General features: G+C 46.2%; 1 protein-coding gene across 2 annotated transcripts in view; it reads left to right on the forward strand.

Annotated features, from left to right (window-relative positions):
- Positions 1–12421, forward strand: part of Vwf (von Willebrand factor) — a 134858-nt gene that overhangs the window by 97702 nt on the left and 24735 nt on the right. For both annotated transcript variants that reach the window (XM_063285420.1, NM_053889.1), the window contains exons 34-38: positions 262–439; positions 5447–5667; positions 7051–7243; positions 7444–7785; positions 9322–9521. In XM_063285420.1, the coding sequence (XP_063141490.1) occupies positions 262–439; positions 5447–5667; positions 7051–7243; positions 7444–7785; positions 9322–9521 (1134 nt within the window). The remainder of the gene's footprint in view (positions 1–261; positions 440–5446; positions 5668–7050; positions 7244–7443; positions 7786–9321; positions 9522–12421) is intronic.

The raw sequence follows: 12421 nt of genomic DNA on the forward strand, positions 1-12421 counted from the left end.
GGATGGAAAGGTTAGAAATATGTGTTGGGGCTCTTGTTCTATTGGCTAACTACTCTGGCTGGTCTTGGACTCATTCTCCTGCATGTTATTAACCTGTTTTGGGGGGGGGTCCCTCTGTAAATCTTGTGTTATGTTTCTTGGCTTATGTAGAGCCTCCTTGCCGAAAGGAGAGGCTGAGAGGCGGGCAGTGACATGTAGGTGGACTTCGATTTGGTGTGCCTCATCCTGGTCCTTTCTCAAATCTGTTTTCTCCTTCTGTAGCCTGGAGACGTCTGGACCTTGCCAGATCAGTGCCACACAGTGACTTGCTTGGCAAATGGTCAGACCTTGTTGCAGAGTCATCGGGTCAATTGTGACCATGGACCCCGGCCTTCATGTTCCAACAGCCAGTCTCCCGTTCGGGTGGAGGAGACCTGTGGCTGCCGCTGGACCTGCCCTTGTGAGTCTTTAATTTCCCTGGTCTATATTGTATAGGGGAGCAGGTTTTTATCTTGATGGGTAGACAACCAGTGTGGGAGCAGACAGGTGGAGGTACCTATTCTCCCTCAGCACACACATGTACCATTCTGCCGCACACCCTGTCTCTCTTTGGGAGATGTTCCTTTCTCCAGATAAAACGGAACCACAGGAAGCATTGCTCTTCTGACCGTTCACACTCAGCAGTGGAGACAGACATAATTGTGAGATCCAGTCAGAACTGGGTTTCACATCTTGCTCTCCCTTCAGAACATATTTAATGGGATACATGTCCCATTAAATAAATGGTCCCTAGAGATCGTGTTACTTCTGTTTATTTATAAAGAATTCTATGGTCACATCAGTCATCAGACAGTCCCAGTCAGTAACTAGATGGCTAGTGAGTGATTGAAGCTTTGAACCTGATGAGAGTTTAAATACTTGCCAGGACATCCATTGCCTGATGATGGGGGAAAAAAAGCAAGGACAGCTTCTCTCAAAGCTGGGAACAGGAAGAAGGGATGGATGGGCTCTGAAGGCACCATAGGGCTGTGCCTAAGCTCCCTTAAGGCTTTCCTGAAGTCCTGCCCTGGGCTTCTTCTGTTTCTAGTCCTGCCTGGCTGTTAGTTCTCCACACAAAACTTCCAATGCCTTTCTATTCAGTCTGTTGTGACTCACTCTCTGTCAGAGTCCTGCTCTTGGGAAGTTCTCTTAGGAAGGACTGCTTTGAGTGTAACCCCAGGCCATCCTTTTAGCTCCCATCCAGTCCCCAAGATTAGTGCTCCTACCACTGGGACCAAGTGAGGAATTCTCCAAACATTACATGTTTACCTGTGGCCAGAAGACTCCTCAGGCAAGAATTAGACACTGGTTCCGAATTCCTTGTGACTGAGTAGGACACAAACTTATCTCCTGATTCCTGAAATTCATGCTCCCTGGGCTTGGCCCTCCCATTTGTCCCTCATAGGAGATGTACAACAAAGGAGGTATTCTTGAGGTAGTCTTGGTCCAGCCATTCACAGCCTTCTTTTTGTACCCATGAGTGAAAGGGCTACATAACAAAACTAGGTTGGGGAATTAACTACTTTTAAATTGAAAGTTCTTTTAGAATTAGAAGCCTCTCTTAAAATAATTTTATTGATCTATTCATTGTACGTAGTGATGGTGTTCATGAAGGCAACAGAAATATGCCTCTGCCCCATAGTAGCTTTAGCACTCACTGATGATTGACTGACAGGTTTTTCTGTACCGCTCACACAGTAAGGAGGGATTTCAGTTCTCAGCATCCCCACCATGTAGGCTAGAATTCAATCAGAAGGAAGAAGTTTCCCACACCTCTCATTAGTTAATTGGTCAAATAAGTGCTAATGCCGCCATGTCATGGGTTCTTACCTTTCTCTGCTTTGAATAACCAGTTGGCTAGTGTCAGTGTTCTTCTTGTCTCCTGGATCCAAGTGTGGCCCTTAGGTGCCGTTTTGATTTGACTTTAGTCCTTTCTACATATTTCCATCCTTCCCTTTCTCAAACACCAAGAAAGCTTGGGTCTCACTGGTCCACAATATGTTTGCCTAATTCTAGAGGACACATGATGTTGCTCCACAACCCTTATGAAAAGCAAGCCCAGCAACTAAAGCATTTGTGTGCAGTCCTTTGTGCACACAGTCTCAGAGTGAGATTGGATTTCCAGGGTTATTTACATTAGTCGTCTTCCCCTGCCTTTCTTGGGCTATGCCATTTATTAGTTTTTATTGTATTTACTTAATAGTGTGTAGTCTGTACTGATGGATTTTACTGTGACGTCTCCACACACATGGATGGCCTTTGGTGTTTCTCACCTCTCCTCTTACCCCCTCAGTCAATCATTCATTAATTGGGAAGTCAGTTTTTTTTTTTTTTAAAACTATGCTGTTGGGTCTCATTATTTTTTTTTTTTTTAAGATTTATTTTATTATATATAAGTACACTGTAGCTGTCTTCAGATACACCAGAAGAGGGCATCGGATCTCTTTACAGATGGTTGTGAGCCACCATGTGGTTGCTGGGAATTGAACTCATGACCTCTGGAAGAACAGTCGGGTGTTCTTAACCACTGAGCCATCTCTCCAGCCCGGGAAGTCAGTTTTTAACGATGCCTTTTAACTACTCTGTGGCCTGCCCATCACGGATGTTATCCTCCATCTCATTTCCCTCTGCCTCTGTTCTTGATTCACTTTCCCATTCTTTCTGGAAAATGTCACTCAGGGGTTGTGTGACTTAGTACATTGTTTTTGAGAATCCTGTGACAAATTGGATTTTTTTCCCACCTCATGAACTACGTGATACTTTTACCTGATGCCTGGCAGGAGGTGTTCTTGATCTTTGAAGTCGAATAGTTTTGCTCCTACCATTAAAAAAGAAAATCAAACCTCAGATTTACTGAGGACCAATTGACCTGGGGGAAAAATAACAGACGTTTGTCACACGTTTTCAACATCTAGATTTGAGTCTTCCTTAAGTTCCAGAATCTTCTCATGAGTCAGACTCAGTCGTTAAATGTCAATTCTTTTCTAATGTCTTTTAAAGGACTCTGTTTTCACATTATCTTGACTTCCTCTCTAAGTCCCTGACTTCCTACACACACACACACACACACACACACACACACACACACACACACACACACACACACACACAGCATCATCACCCTCCTGCTTTCTTCAGTCTTTCCTCATTACATTTTCATTTTGGTCTATTCTCCCTGGGCCCTTCACTTTGCGATTTTTTTTTTCCAATCTTTTGTTCTCCAGAGTCCAGTCAACTTTTTCAACACCGATTTCTGTTTTGTATATTTCTTTTCTTCTCAGTTTACTCGCTTTATTTTGTGTGTCTGAGAGCGTATGTGGGAGGCAGCAGACAACTCAGGGAGCCCAGTCCTTTCATCATGTAGGCTCTGGGGACGGGACTCAGGTTGTCAGTCTCAGCAGAAAGCGCACCTCGCCGGCCTTGCTTCTTCTCTTAGTTTTGACAGCTCTTACTCAAGGTGGTTTTTATGGTTTATAAAGTTTTGAGTAAATTTAAATTAGTGTGTATTGCATTGTCTAGTTTTCCCCTTTGACATTTTTTGGGGAGAGTCTCCACTGAGTGAGGAGTCACCTTCAAAGGCATTTTTACAGACTCTTGTCACTCTCTTCATTGTGTGGATCAGGGCTTTAGGAGGTTTCGTACTCAATGACACCAGTGTGGGAAAGCCATCTCCTTGGTGTCTGTGCAGAATTTTACGGCTTCTGGTGTTTTAATGTTTTGAAATGTCTTTCCAGGCCCCTGGTTTCCCTCTTTGCTCCTTTTCATGTGTCACATCTCAGTTGCCAAATACCTTCTCATTTCCTCCCCTTGGTTGGAAGGCTCACACATGCGAGCACAGTACCACCGAGCTCTGATTCCGACTCCCAGGGTCTCTTTCAATCTTTGGTTTGCCGGTTGTCTCTGGTAGTGTGTATCCGCTGTTCTTGACAACAAGACTAAAGGTTTAAGGTGTTACGCAGTTGTAGATTCGTCTGTGATCTGTGGAGTGACCGTGAGATACCAGGATGTGGAGAAAGGAGAGAAGAGGTAAAGTGGACTCTAGGGTGCACTGATGAGTGGTATAATTTTGAAGATGTTTCGTAGCTCTCTAAGAACATTTTACTGTGTAGGTCTCAGATCCTCCTTCTGTAGCTGGGTTACTTTAACCTTTTATGTGTCACAGGAGTGTGTCACACAATGGCGTGTATCAATAGATGTGGCTCATTACAACTGGTAGGGGCTAGAGAGATGGCTCACTGATTAAAAGCACTTGGTGTTCTTCCAGAGGACTCAAGTTTGATTCCTGTCCCCCCCACCCCCCACCGTAACTCTGTACAGCTCCAACTCTAGAGGAGCTGATGTCCTCTGGCCTCCACAGTCACCCAGGACACACGTGTAGGCAAAATACCCACAAACAAGAAAAGAAAGAAGACAGACAGACAGACCCGGCTAGCAAACAGGGGTACACTGTGATGGTTTGTTGAGAGACACATTAGTATTCTGAAAATGGAAGTGCCTAAGAGTCTATATGCCTCCCACACTGTTAAGTTTCATCGGTGGCATTGGCCTAGTCATAAGATTTACAGATCTATTTATCAAACATAAACACTCATGTCGTGTACTGTTAGGCTGCCGTCTAGTCTAGATTGCCACTCTTACGATAATCCCCAGGAGAAGTGATTGCCGTCCCATTAGACAAGAGAGACAGGAGACGGTCTCTGAAGTCCAAGAGTTTAACTATGCTCTTACGTAAGAAATTGGCAAAACGCAATCTGATTCTGAGCTTCTTGGGCTCTAACTAACCACATCACAGTTGGTGTCGGGGTGGACAGAGCCATTCTGGTTAACAGTCTTTGTTTTGGGATGTAGTGATTCATTGTCATTGGTAATGGAGGCGGTTTCCTTGACCCTACACTCTGAAAAGCTCACTAGTAGGCATTATTTTATTCAGTTCTCCACAGCTATGTCAAAATACCTGATTCCGCAAAGTTAAAAAGAGGAAAGGTTTATTTTCACTCAGTCTGGAAGTTTGCCTATGGTCACCTGGATCCATTCAATTTTTGGACGGTGGTGAGGTAGCCCATTCTAGCAGGAACATGTGGCAGGAGAGGGCTGCTCACCTCATGTTTTAATAGGGCCCTTGAGAAGTTTCTGATTACGTGAGTGACTGTGGGTTCCTGAGTGAGCTCTGAGATGGAATTGTTTATTCTGGCCCAGGGAAATAGTTCTCTTGTGTAATGTCTTGAGGTGAGTTTTCTTTACAATGAGGTCACGAACAACTTGCTTACCTCCTCCTGCTTACAACCTTACGCTATACCCTTGAAGCTTCACTTCCTTTCCTGGACCCGTTCCCCCTCCCTCACCCTGGGGGCTGGCTCACGTTGTCTATGTGTAGCATGAGTGCATTGCTGCAGGAAATGCCCATCTAGTACTTGCTTCCCCCACTCAGGTGTGTGCACGGGCAGTTCCACTCGGCACATCGTCACCTTCGATGGACAGAATTTCAAGCTTACCGGCAACTGCTCCTACGTCATCTTTCAAAACAAGGAGCAGGACCTGGAAGTGGTCCTCCATAATGGGGCCTGCAGCCCTGGGGCCGTGCAAACCTGCATGAAGACCATCGAGGTTAAGCATGCTGGCCTCTCTGTTGAGCTGCGCAGTGACATGGAGGTGAGGGGAGTTTTCTACAGATCCATGGCAGGGGCAGAGCAGAGCTTCAGGAAAACCGCACGGAGCTGGTTTTAGCTGCCGCTGCCTGAGAGTCAGCCTTCTACTTGACTAGCAGGGCGCTTCCTCCTTCAGTGGGGTTCCTTGCCGTCTCCCTGGTCTTGGCATGATTTCACATTGCTCTGGGTCCAGATTTGGGAGAGCGGATCAGTTTTAGATAGCAAGTTATGAATTTAGTCCCAGTTTCTGGCATTGATAAGAAACTGGGTTGGCACCGGGACCATGGGCACACTAGGCATTATGAGCCCAGTGTTCAAGGCCTGGGGGCTTTCCAAACAGAAATATTTAGTGCCTAAATCAGGGCCTTTGAAAAATATTTAGGGCCCTGACAAGACGTATGGCTTCAAAATTTAGAGAGGAGACTGCCAAAGTGCTATAAATAAATGTTTGATTAAATGCTTACAAAAGGTTATAGTATGCCAACTTCTTTACTCGTTCATTTAGAGATCATAAATATTTCATGGTGTGAGAACAACTTGTAGACTAGATTTTCTCACTTGGTAAGAATTCCTGAGTACGAACACTAATTGCTCAGAAATCAGAGTTAGTCATATATCAAACGAGGAGCTCATAGCCAAAGAAATCTTAAAAAGTCAGAGTGATTAAAAGAAAAAAAAAACCTTCCAAGTTTTTTTTAACAACAAAACTACATTTGCTGCCGAATGTAAGTACATTTTTAATATGTTCGATGTGTGATGTACTTCATGGCGAGGGCTCAGAAGGAAGACTGAGGACTTGAACCCAGGCCAGCAGGTGCTTCTTCCTGGAGACGCTGTCCCAGTAGTTGGTGCAATGGCAACTTCCGTGGCCTATTGGGAAGGGTCACCCTTGTCTATGGAGGTCCCAGGTTCCCTGAAGCCTGGGCTTTCTGGTTCAGGTGCATGCTGCCTGCATGGTGTTATACAGTTCTCTACGGTCAATATGAACAGCCTCTTTACTCTGGAAGAGCTGCCGACAAGCGCTAGACTTTGTGGGTGACTCTTCAGTCAGATAAGTGTGAGGCCTGCAAGGGACCTTCAGTAGCTTCAGCAAGAAGCACAGAGTGAAGTTCTGGGATGAGCTAGAACAGTGGTTCTCAACCCCTTTGGGGGTTGACTGATGCTTTCACAGAGGTAGCTTAGACTATTGGAAAAGAAGGGCATTTACATTACAATTAACAAATTTACATTACGAGTAGCAAAATTACAGCTATGAAGTAGCAACGAAAATAGTTCTATCATTGGGGGTCACCACAACATGAGGGGCTGTATGAAAGGGTTTGCAGCATTAGGAAGGTTGAGAATCACTGAGCTGGAACAGTTGGTGATCTTTCTCTTGTCTGAGCAGATGGCAGTGAATGGGAGACCCGTCCTTGCCCCGTACGTGGGTGGAAATATGCAAGTCAGCATCTATGGTGCTATCATGTATGAAGTCAGGTTCACCCATCTTGGTCACACTCTCACATTTACTCCACAAAACAACGAGTTCCAACTGCAGCTTAGCCCCAAGACCTTTGCTTCGAAGATGTATGGTCTCTGTGGTAAGAAGGGGTTCTCTCTGCTCCTCCTTTGCTAATATACCTTTCTGTTTTCTGTGCTTCCAAGGGGGTTGTGTGGGTCGGTGCTTACTTAGATTACTAAATCCCGTTTCAAGCATCCAGTAGCCAGGTTCAGGGCATCCTTGCATGAGCAGAATGGCCTTGTCTTTGGCACTGCTGTCTTTTTGTTGTTGCCGCTCCAGGAATCTGTGACGAAAATGGGGCCAATGACTTCACATTGCGAGATGGCACGGTCACCACAGACTGGAAGAGGCTTATCCAGGAATGGACCGTGCAGCAGCCAGGGAGCACATGCCAGTCTGTTCCTGAAGAGCAGTGTCCCATCTCTGACAGCTCCCACTGCCAGGTCCTCCTCTCAGCATCGTTTGCTGAATGCCACAAGGTCATCGCTCCAGCCACATTCCATACAATCTGCCAGCAAGACAGTTGCCACCAGGAGCGAGTGTGTGAGGTGATTGCTTCTTACGCCCATCTCTGTCGGACTAATGGAGTCTGTGTTGATTGGAGGACAACTGACTTCTGTGGTGAGTGCCCACATGTGCCCCTGCACCTTGGCGACAAACCGAATATAGGCTTGTTCACGCTCTCTGGGCTTCAGACTCTCATCTGCCCGATGAGGATCAAAATCCCTATATTTCCTATTAGGAATCACCAAGTTAGGCTCAAACAGGACTGCAGATATAGAAGTCCTTCAAATGCAGGACTTTTATGTTCAAATAGTTGTGAATCCGATGTTTTAGACACAGGTAGACATCGGCTAAGTGTTGTGTAACCAGTAACGGAATTCGAAATCCCACCAAGCTGTAATGAACATTTATTGGGCAGAATCTTGAAGTGGGGAATGAATGGCATTTTGCCTTTTGACTCCTCAGAACTGCTCATTTATAAATGGGAATGCTAGTGTAGACCTTTTAAACCTGTGTGACTCAGAGTCCACCATCACAGATTCTCAGCCTCTTTGACCTGGAGCTGAGGACTGGTGATTGGCTGAGGACTTGGGCGGCTCATCTAGTGATTGGCTGAGGACTTGGGCGGCTCATCTAGTGATTGGCTGAGGACTTGGGTGGCTCATCTAGTGATTGGCTGAGGACTTGGGCGGCTCATCTAGTGATTGGCTGAGGACTTGGGTGGCTCATCTAGTGGTTGGCTATTCTCTTAGTCTCCCGGCACTTCAATTTTGGCAGAGTAGAACAGAAGACCTGGACTATTCCACTCCTGCCCCCCCACCCCCCCGCCTTGCCATTTTTTTTTTTTTTTTTTTTTTTAGCTCTTGGGTTTTATGTCTCTGTGGGTGGTATTGCTCCTACTCCACCTGCCTGCAGACCAACGGGCAAAGTCTGCTTTCTGCTTTGTGGAAAGCACCTTCTTTGTTTCTTTGCTCTGTGTATGTCTTTGCTGTTTACTGTGGAGAAAAACCCTGTGCTCTAGATATCTGGAAACTACCGTATGGATGTGGGAGGGAGTTTGCCAAGCCAGGTTGTAATGTGAGATGGGAGTTTGCCTCGTAGCTTCCTCCAAGGCTTCTCCTCACCACCGCGGAGTCTTTATTTAAGAGGATTTTAAAGCCTCAGATAGGTCCGTATTCCACAGGAAGAGCCTCGGAGCTTTCCCGTAAGTGGTTGCAATTAGATTTGGCTTCAAGTAGCAGAGAGGTAGGAATTCCTGTCCTTTAGGTGATCACAGGAAGGTGGCATTGATCCTGGGCATGGTCGTCTTCCCCATGGTTTAAGGTGCAGCTCTGGGTATAAAGTGCAGGGTCCAAATGTTAGTATGGAAAGGAGGCATGGTTGTCTTTTAAAAATAAGACAGATTCCTGGAACCCACTCATAGCCTACTGCCTCCTTCTTCTGGTCCAATGGTCAGAACATAGTCATGTGATTGCACTTACCCACACAGGAGGCATTGCATTCCTTATTCTGAGTGACTGAGTGGAAGACAGAGGATGAATGCTGGGGAAAACTGGTCATGTCTGCTCTAGCAAGGTTGTCAGATATTGGATGCCCTTCTTGTGCTTCCGGCTGGTATAGGCCATTGAGAATGACCTCATTCTCTGTCTCCAGCTATGTCATGCCCACCATCCCTGATATATAACCACTGTGAGCGTGGCTGCCCTCGGTACTGTGATGGAAACACTAGCTTCTGTGGCGACCACCCCTCAGAAGGCTGCTTCTGCCCCCAACACCAAGTCTTGCTGGAAGGCAGCTGTGTCCCCGAAGAGGCCTGCACTCAGTGTGTTGGGGACGATGGAGTCCGACATCAGGTAAGAGCCTGGCTTCCCCTTCTCAGTGGGTCAGCCCCCCTCCCTTTCCACAGCAGGGTTGACTCTTACAGAATCATGGAGGGATGGGAAGCAGCATGTGTAACAGTATTGGATTCAGACAGATTCGAGTTCAGATCTTGGTCTCCCATGGATTAGCTGTGGCATCAAACACCAAAGTGGTAGAGCACCATTAATGTTTTTGTTCATGGATGTTGAGTGATATAGGAACACAGGGTGGGGAGGAGAAAATCATGTATTATAAGGTAGTAGCTGCCATTTTTTCCAGACATACATTGTACTTTATACATTATCTCCATGTTTCCTTTTTGTTATTTTGTCTTTTTTTTTTTTTCAGAGCTAAGGACTGAACCCAGGGCCTTGCGCTTGCTAGGCAAGCACTCTACCACTGAGCTAAATCCCCAACCCCTATCTCCATGTTTCCTAAAGATCCTTTATTTCTCCAGAACATTTGCAACCACCTGTGGCCGAGTGAGAGGTGCACAGCTAAATAGTTCAGTACCTGTCTCCATTGCAGGATTCCTTACTGTTTTTAATGGACTAATGTGCCATGCCAATGTTTCAGAAGGTTTTTGCTTCTTTGATATATTTGATTGTGTGTGTGTGTGTGTGTGTGTGTGTGTGTGTGTGTGTGTGTAACATCCCTTGAACTCAGGTTCTATCAGAAGATACTAGCTTAATCTACGTTGCTTCTAAATACAGAAATCCTTGAGGGACCAAGCTCAGTTAACCTTCCTGTGGACCTTGCTTGTAGAGATGGGTTTGGATGTCAGACTCAGAATTCAAGGCGCAGTGTAACTCCGAAGATCTTGCACTTTCTGTTATTCAAAAGCATGTCCACTGCATTGTTCCAGTGAGAATTTGCCTGGAAATCATCGCATCACCAATTCTGCTAGCTTTCTGGGAGCTCATGAGAGCTCTTCAAAAGGATTGTCACTGAACTCTCCCATTGACTGTAATGGTTGTCTTCTCCCTTCCAAGTTGATGGCATCTATAGTTACAAGATTAAGTGCACGGTATTCTCCCCTTCACTATTGCCAGGGATGTCACCAAGAATGGTAGATGTAGGAGCCTCTTTCGCTTCTGGTAAAAGGGATGTATCCTCAAGACCTGACATATCCATCTGCACCAAGGAGAATCTTTTCCCCTCAATGCACCAGGTGGGGTGGCTTACCCCTGTAGTCACTAGTGGAGCTTGTGGGAAAGCTAGTCAATCAAAGACAACCAAGAAAACCATAGTCACAGCGGCTACTTTGGTTTGTCCATACTTTGTAAGCCAGGAAGTAGATCATTGTTGACTTTCCCCAGATCCTTGTAGGGTCATTAGCACATGTCATATATGGTTAATGGATGAGAAGCCCAAGCTCCATGGGGCATGAATCACATAAAGGGACTGCTGTTGACAGCACCAGATCATCCCGTATTGTCCCAACCTTGCCATGGACCTTAGGAGGGACTGCTAGCTAAGCACCGCTCTGCCTGGGCATTGATGTGAGCATGCGCAGCTGGTAACACTACTGACTGGCAGGGGTGTCCTTTGCTTTAGTGAGTCACTGAACTTCGTCCCAGCGAAGCCCCCCTCTTTCTCTCACTGTGAGTAGGTGAGTAGGGAGGAAACCCGGTCATACTCTTCCACCCTATTTCGCATTGCCAAAGTAATTAGGTCCTTGGACATAAGATTCCCAATCGAGTTGGCGAAACCTAACACGTTTCTCCCCGATCCTCATGGCTCCCGGGTTCCTGCGGTGTTCGAACGATGGAATTGCATTGATGTGTGGTGTTAATGCCCAGCGGTTATTCCAGACTGCTGGGGAAGGGCAACAACACACTTCCTCCACTCTGAAGGTAGAGATGGTCTTGCCCTCTTCCCTGGCCTCCTGTGTGGAGACGCTCGCTCTCTAGAGTGTTCCAGGCTCCATGTGTGTCGTATCTGCAGGTCCCAGAGGCAGGAAATGTGTGAACTTTATGGCAATGTCTTAGTGCGTTCGACCCCCTCCCTCCACGTCTCTCTGACTTTGTCTCTCCTTTTCTGTTTTCTTTACCTTCAGCACGACAAATTGGAGTAGGCGCATGAGTTGCATTAAGGAATCGGTCCAAGTAGTGCACTATTTTGGACATAAGAGCAGTTTTTTTTTTTTTTAAAATCAACTATAGAATTAATCAAAACCTCTGACGAGAGAACACAGCCGGTTTTAGTTATTCAGAAAATAGAGTTTAAATGGGAGAAAGCAAGCACTTACCCGGCCACCTGCGTTCCCAGCATCCACTTTAAAGTGGAGAAAGAATGAGAATCTAATATGAAGAACATTTCCATTAAATGAATTTTTAGGCTGAAAAAGAAAGCCCAGAAAATCTTCCTTCAGGGAAATAACCAGGGCTTAAATCTGTTAGACCCCGGGAAAAAGGAAAAATATTTACCAGTTTCCATAGCTCTTGTTTGTTTTACCGAATTCACTCTGGAGATGTGGTCTTTTGTAGCTGGATCAGATGGGGGCTAGAGTCCCACTCAGGTCGTGGGCCTCTCAAGGGAGCCGCTGCTGGCGGGGCATTGTTCAGAGTCCCACTTCAGCACAGGGGGACATACATCCCTTACCCTGGAGTCTGTGGCCTGGCACCTCTCCTCTTCTGAGACTATGAAGCTCCAGCTCAGGCTAGGAACCGCGTTCCTTTGACACCTTCCATTGGATCTTCCAGCTACTGGTGGGAGGTGTCTGGCGACGCGCTTGTCTCTTGGCTGGCCTTGAGCACTTCAGTTTTCCTACGCCATACTCTCTGCAGGCTGTTCTTTTGGCCCCTTTATTTAATCTTGAACTCCAGCTACTCTTATACCTGTTTTCCTGTGCCTTCGTCTGGGATCTGTAGATGGCAGTTCAGCCTGCAAA

This window comes from Rattus norvegicus, chromosome 4 (assembly GCF_036323735.1).
Source record: "Rattus norvegicus strain BN/NHsdMcwi chromosome 4, GRCr8, whole genome shotgun sequence".
NCBI classification, from domain to species: domain Eukaryota; kingdom Metazoa; phylum Chordata; class Mammalia; order Rodentia; family Muridae; genus Rattus; species Rattus norvegicus.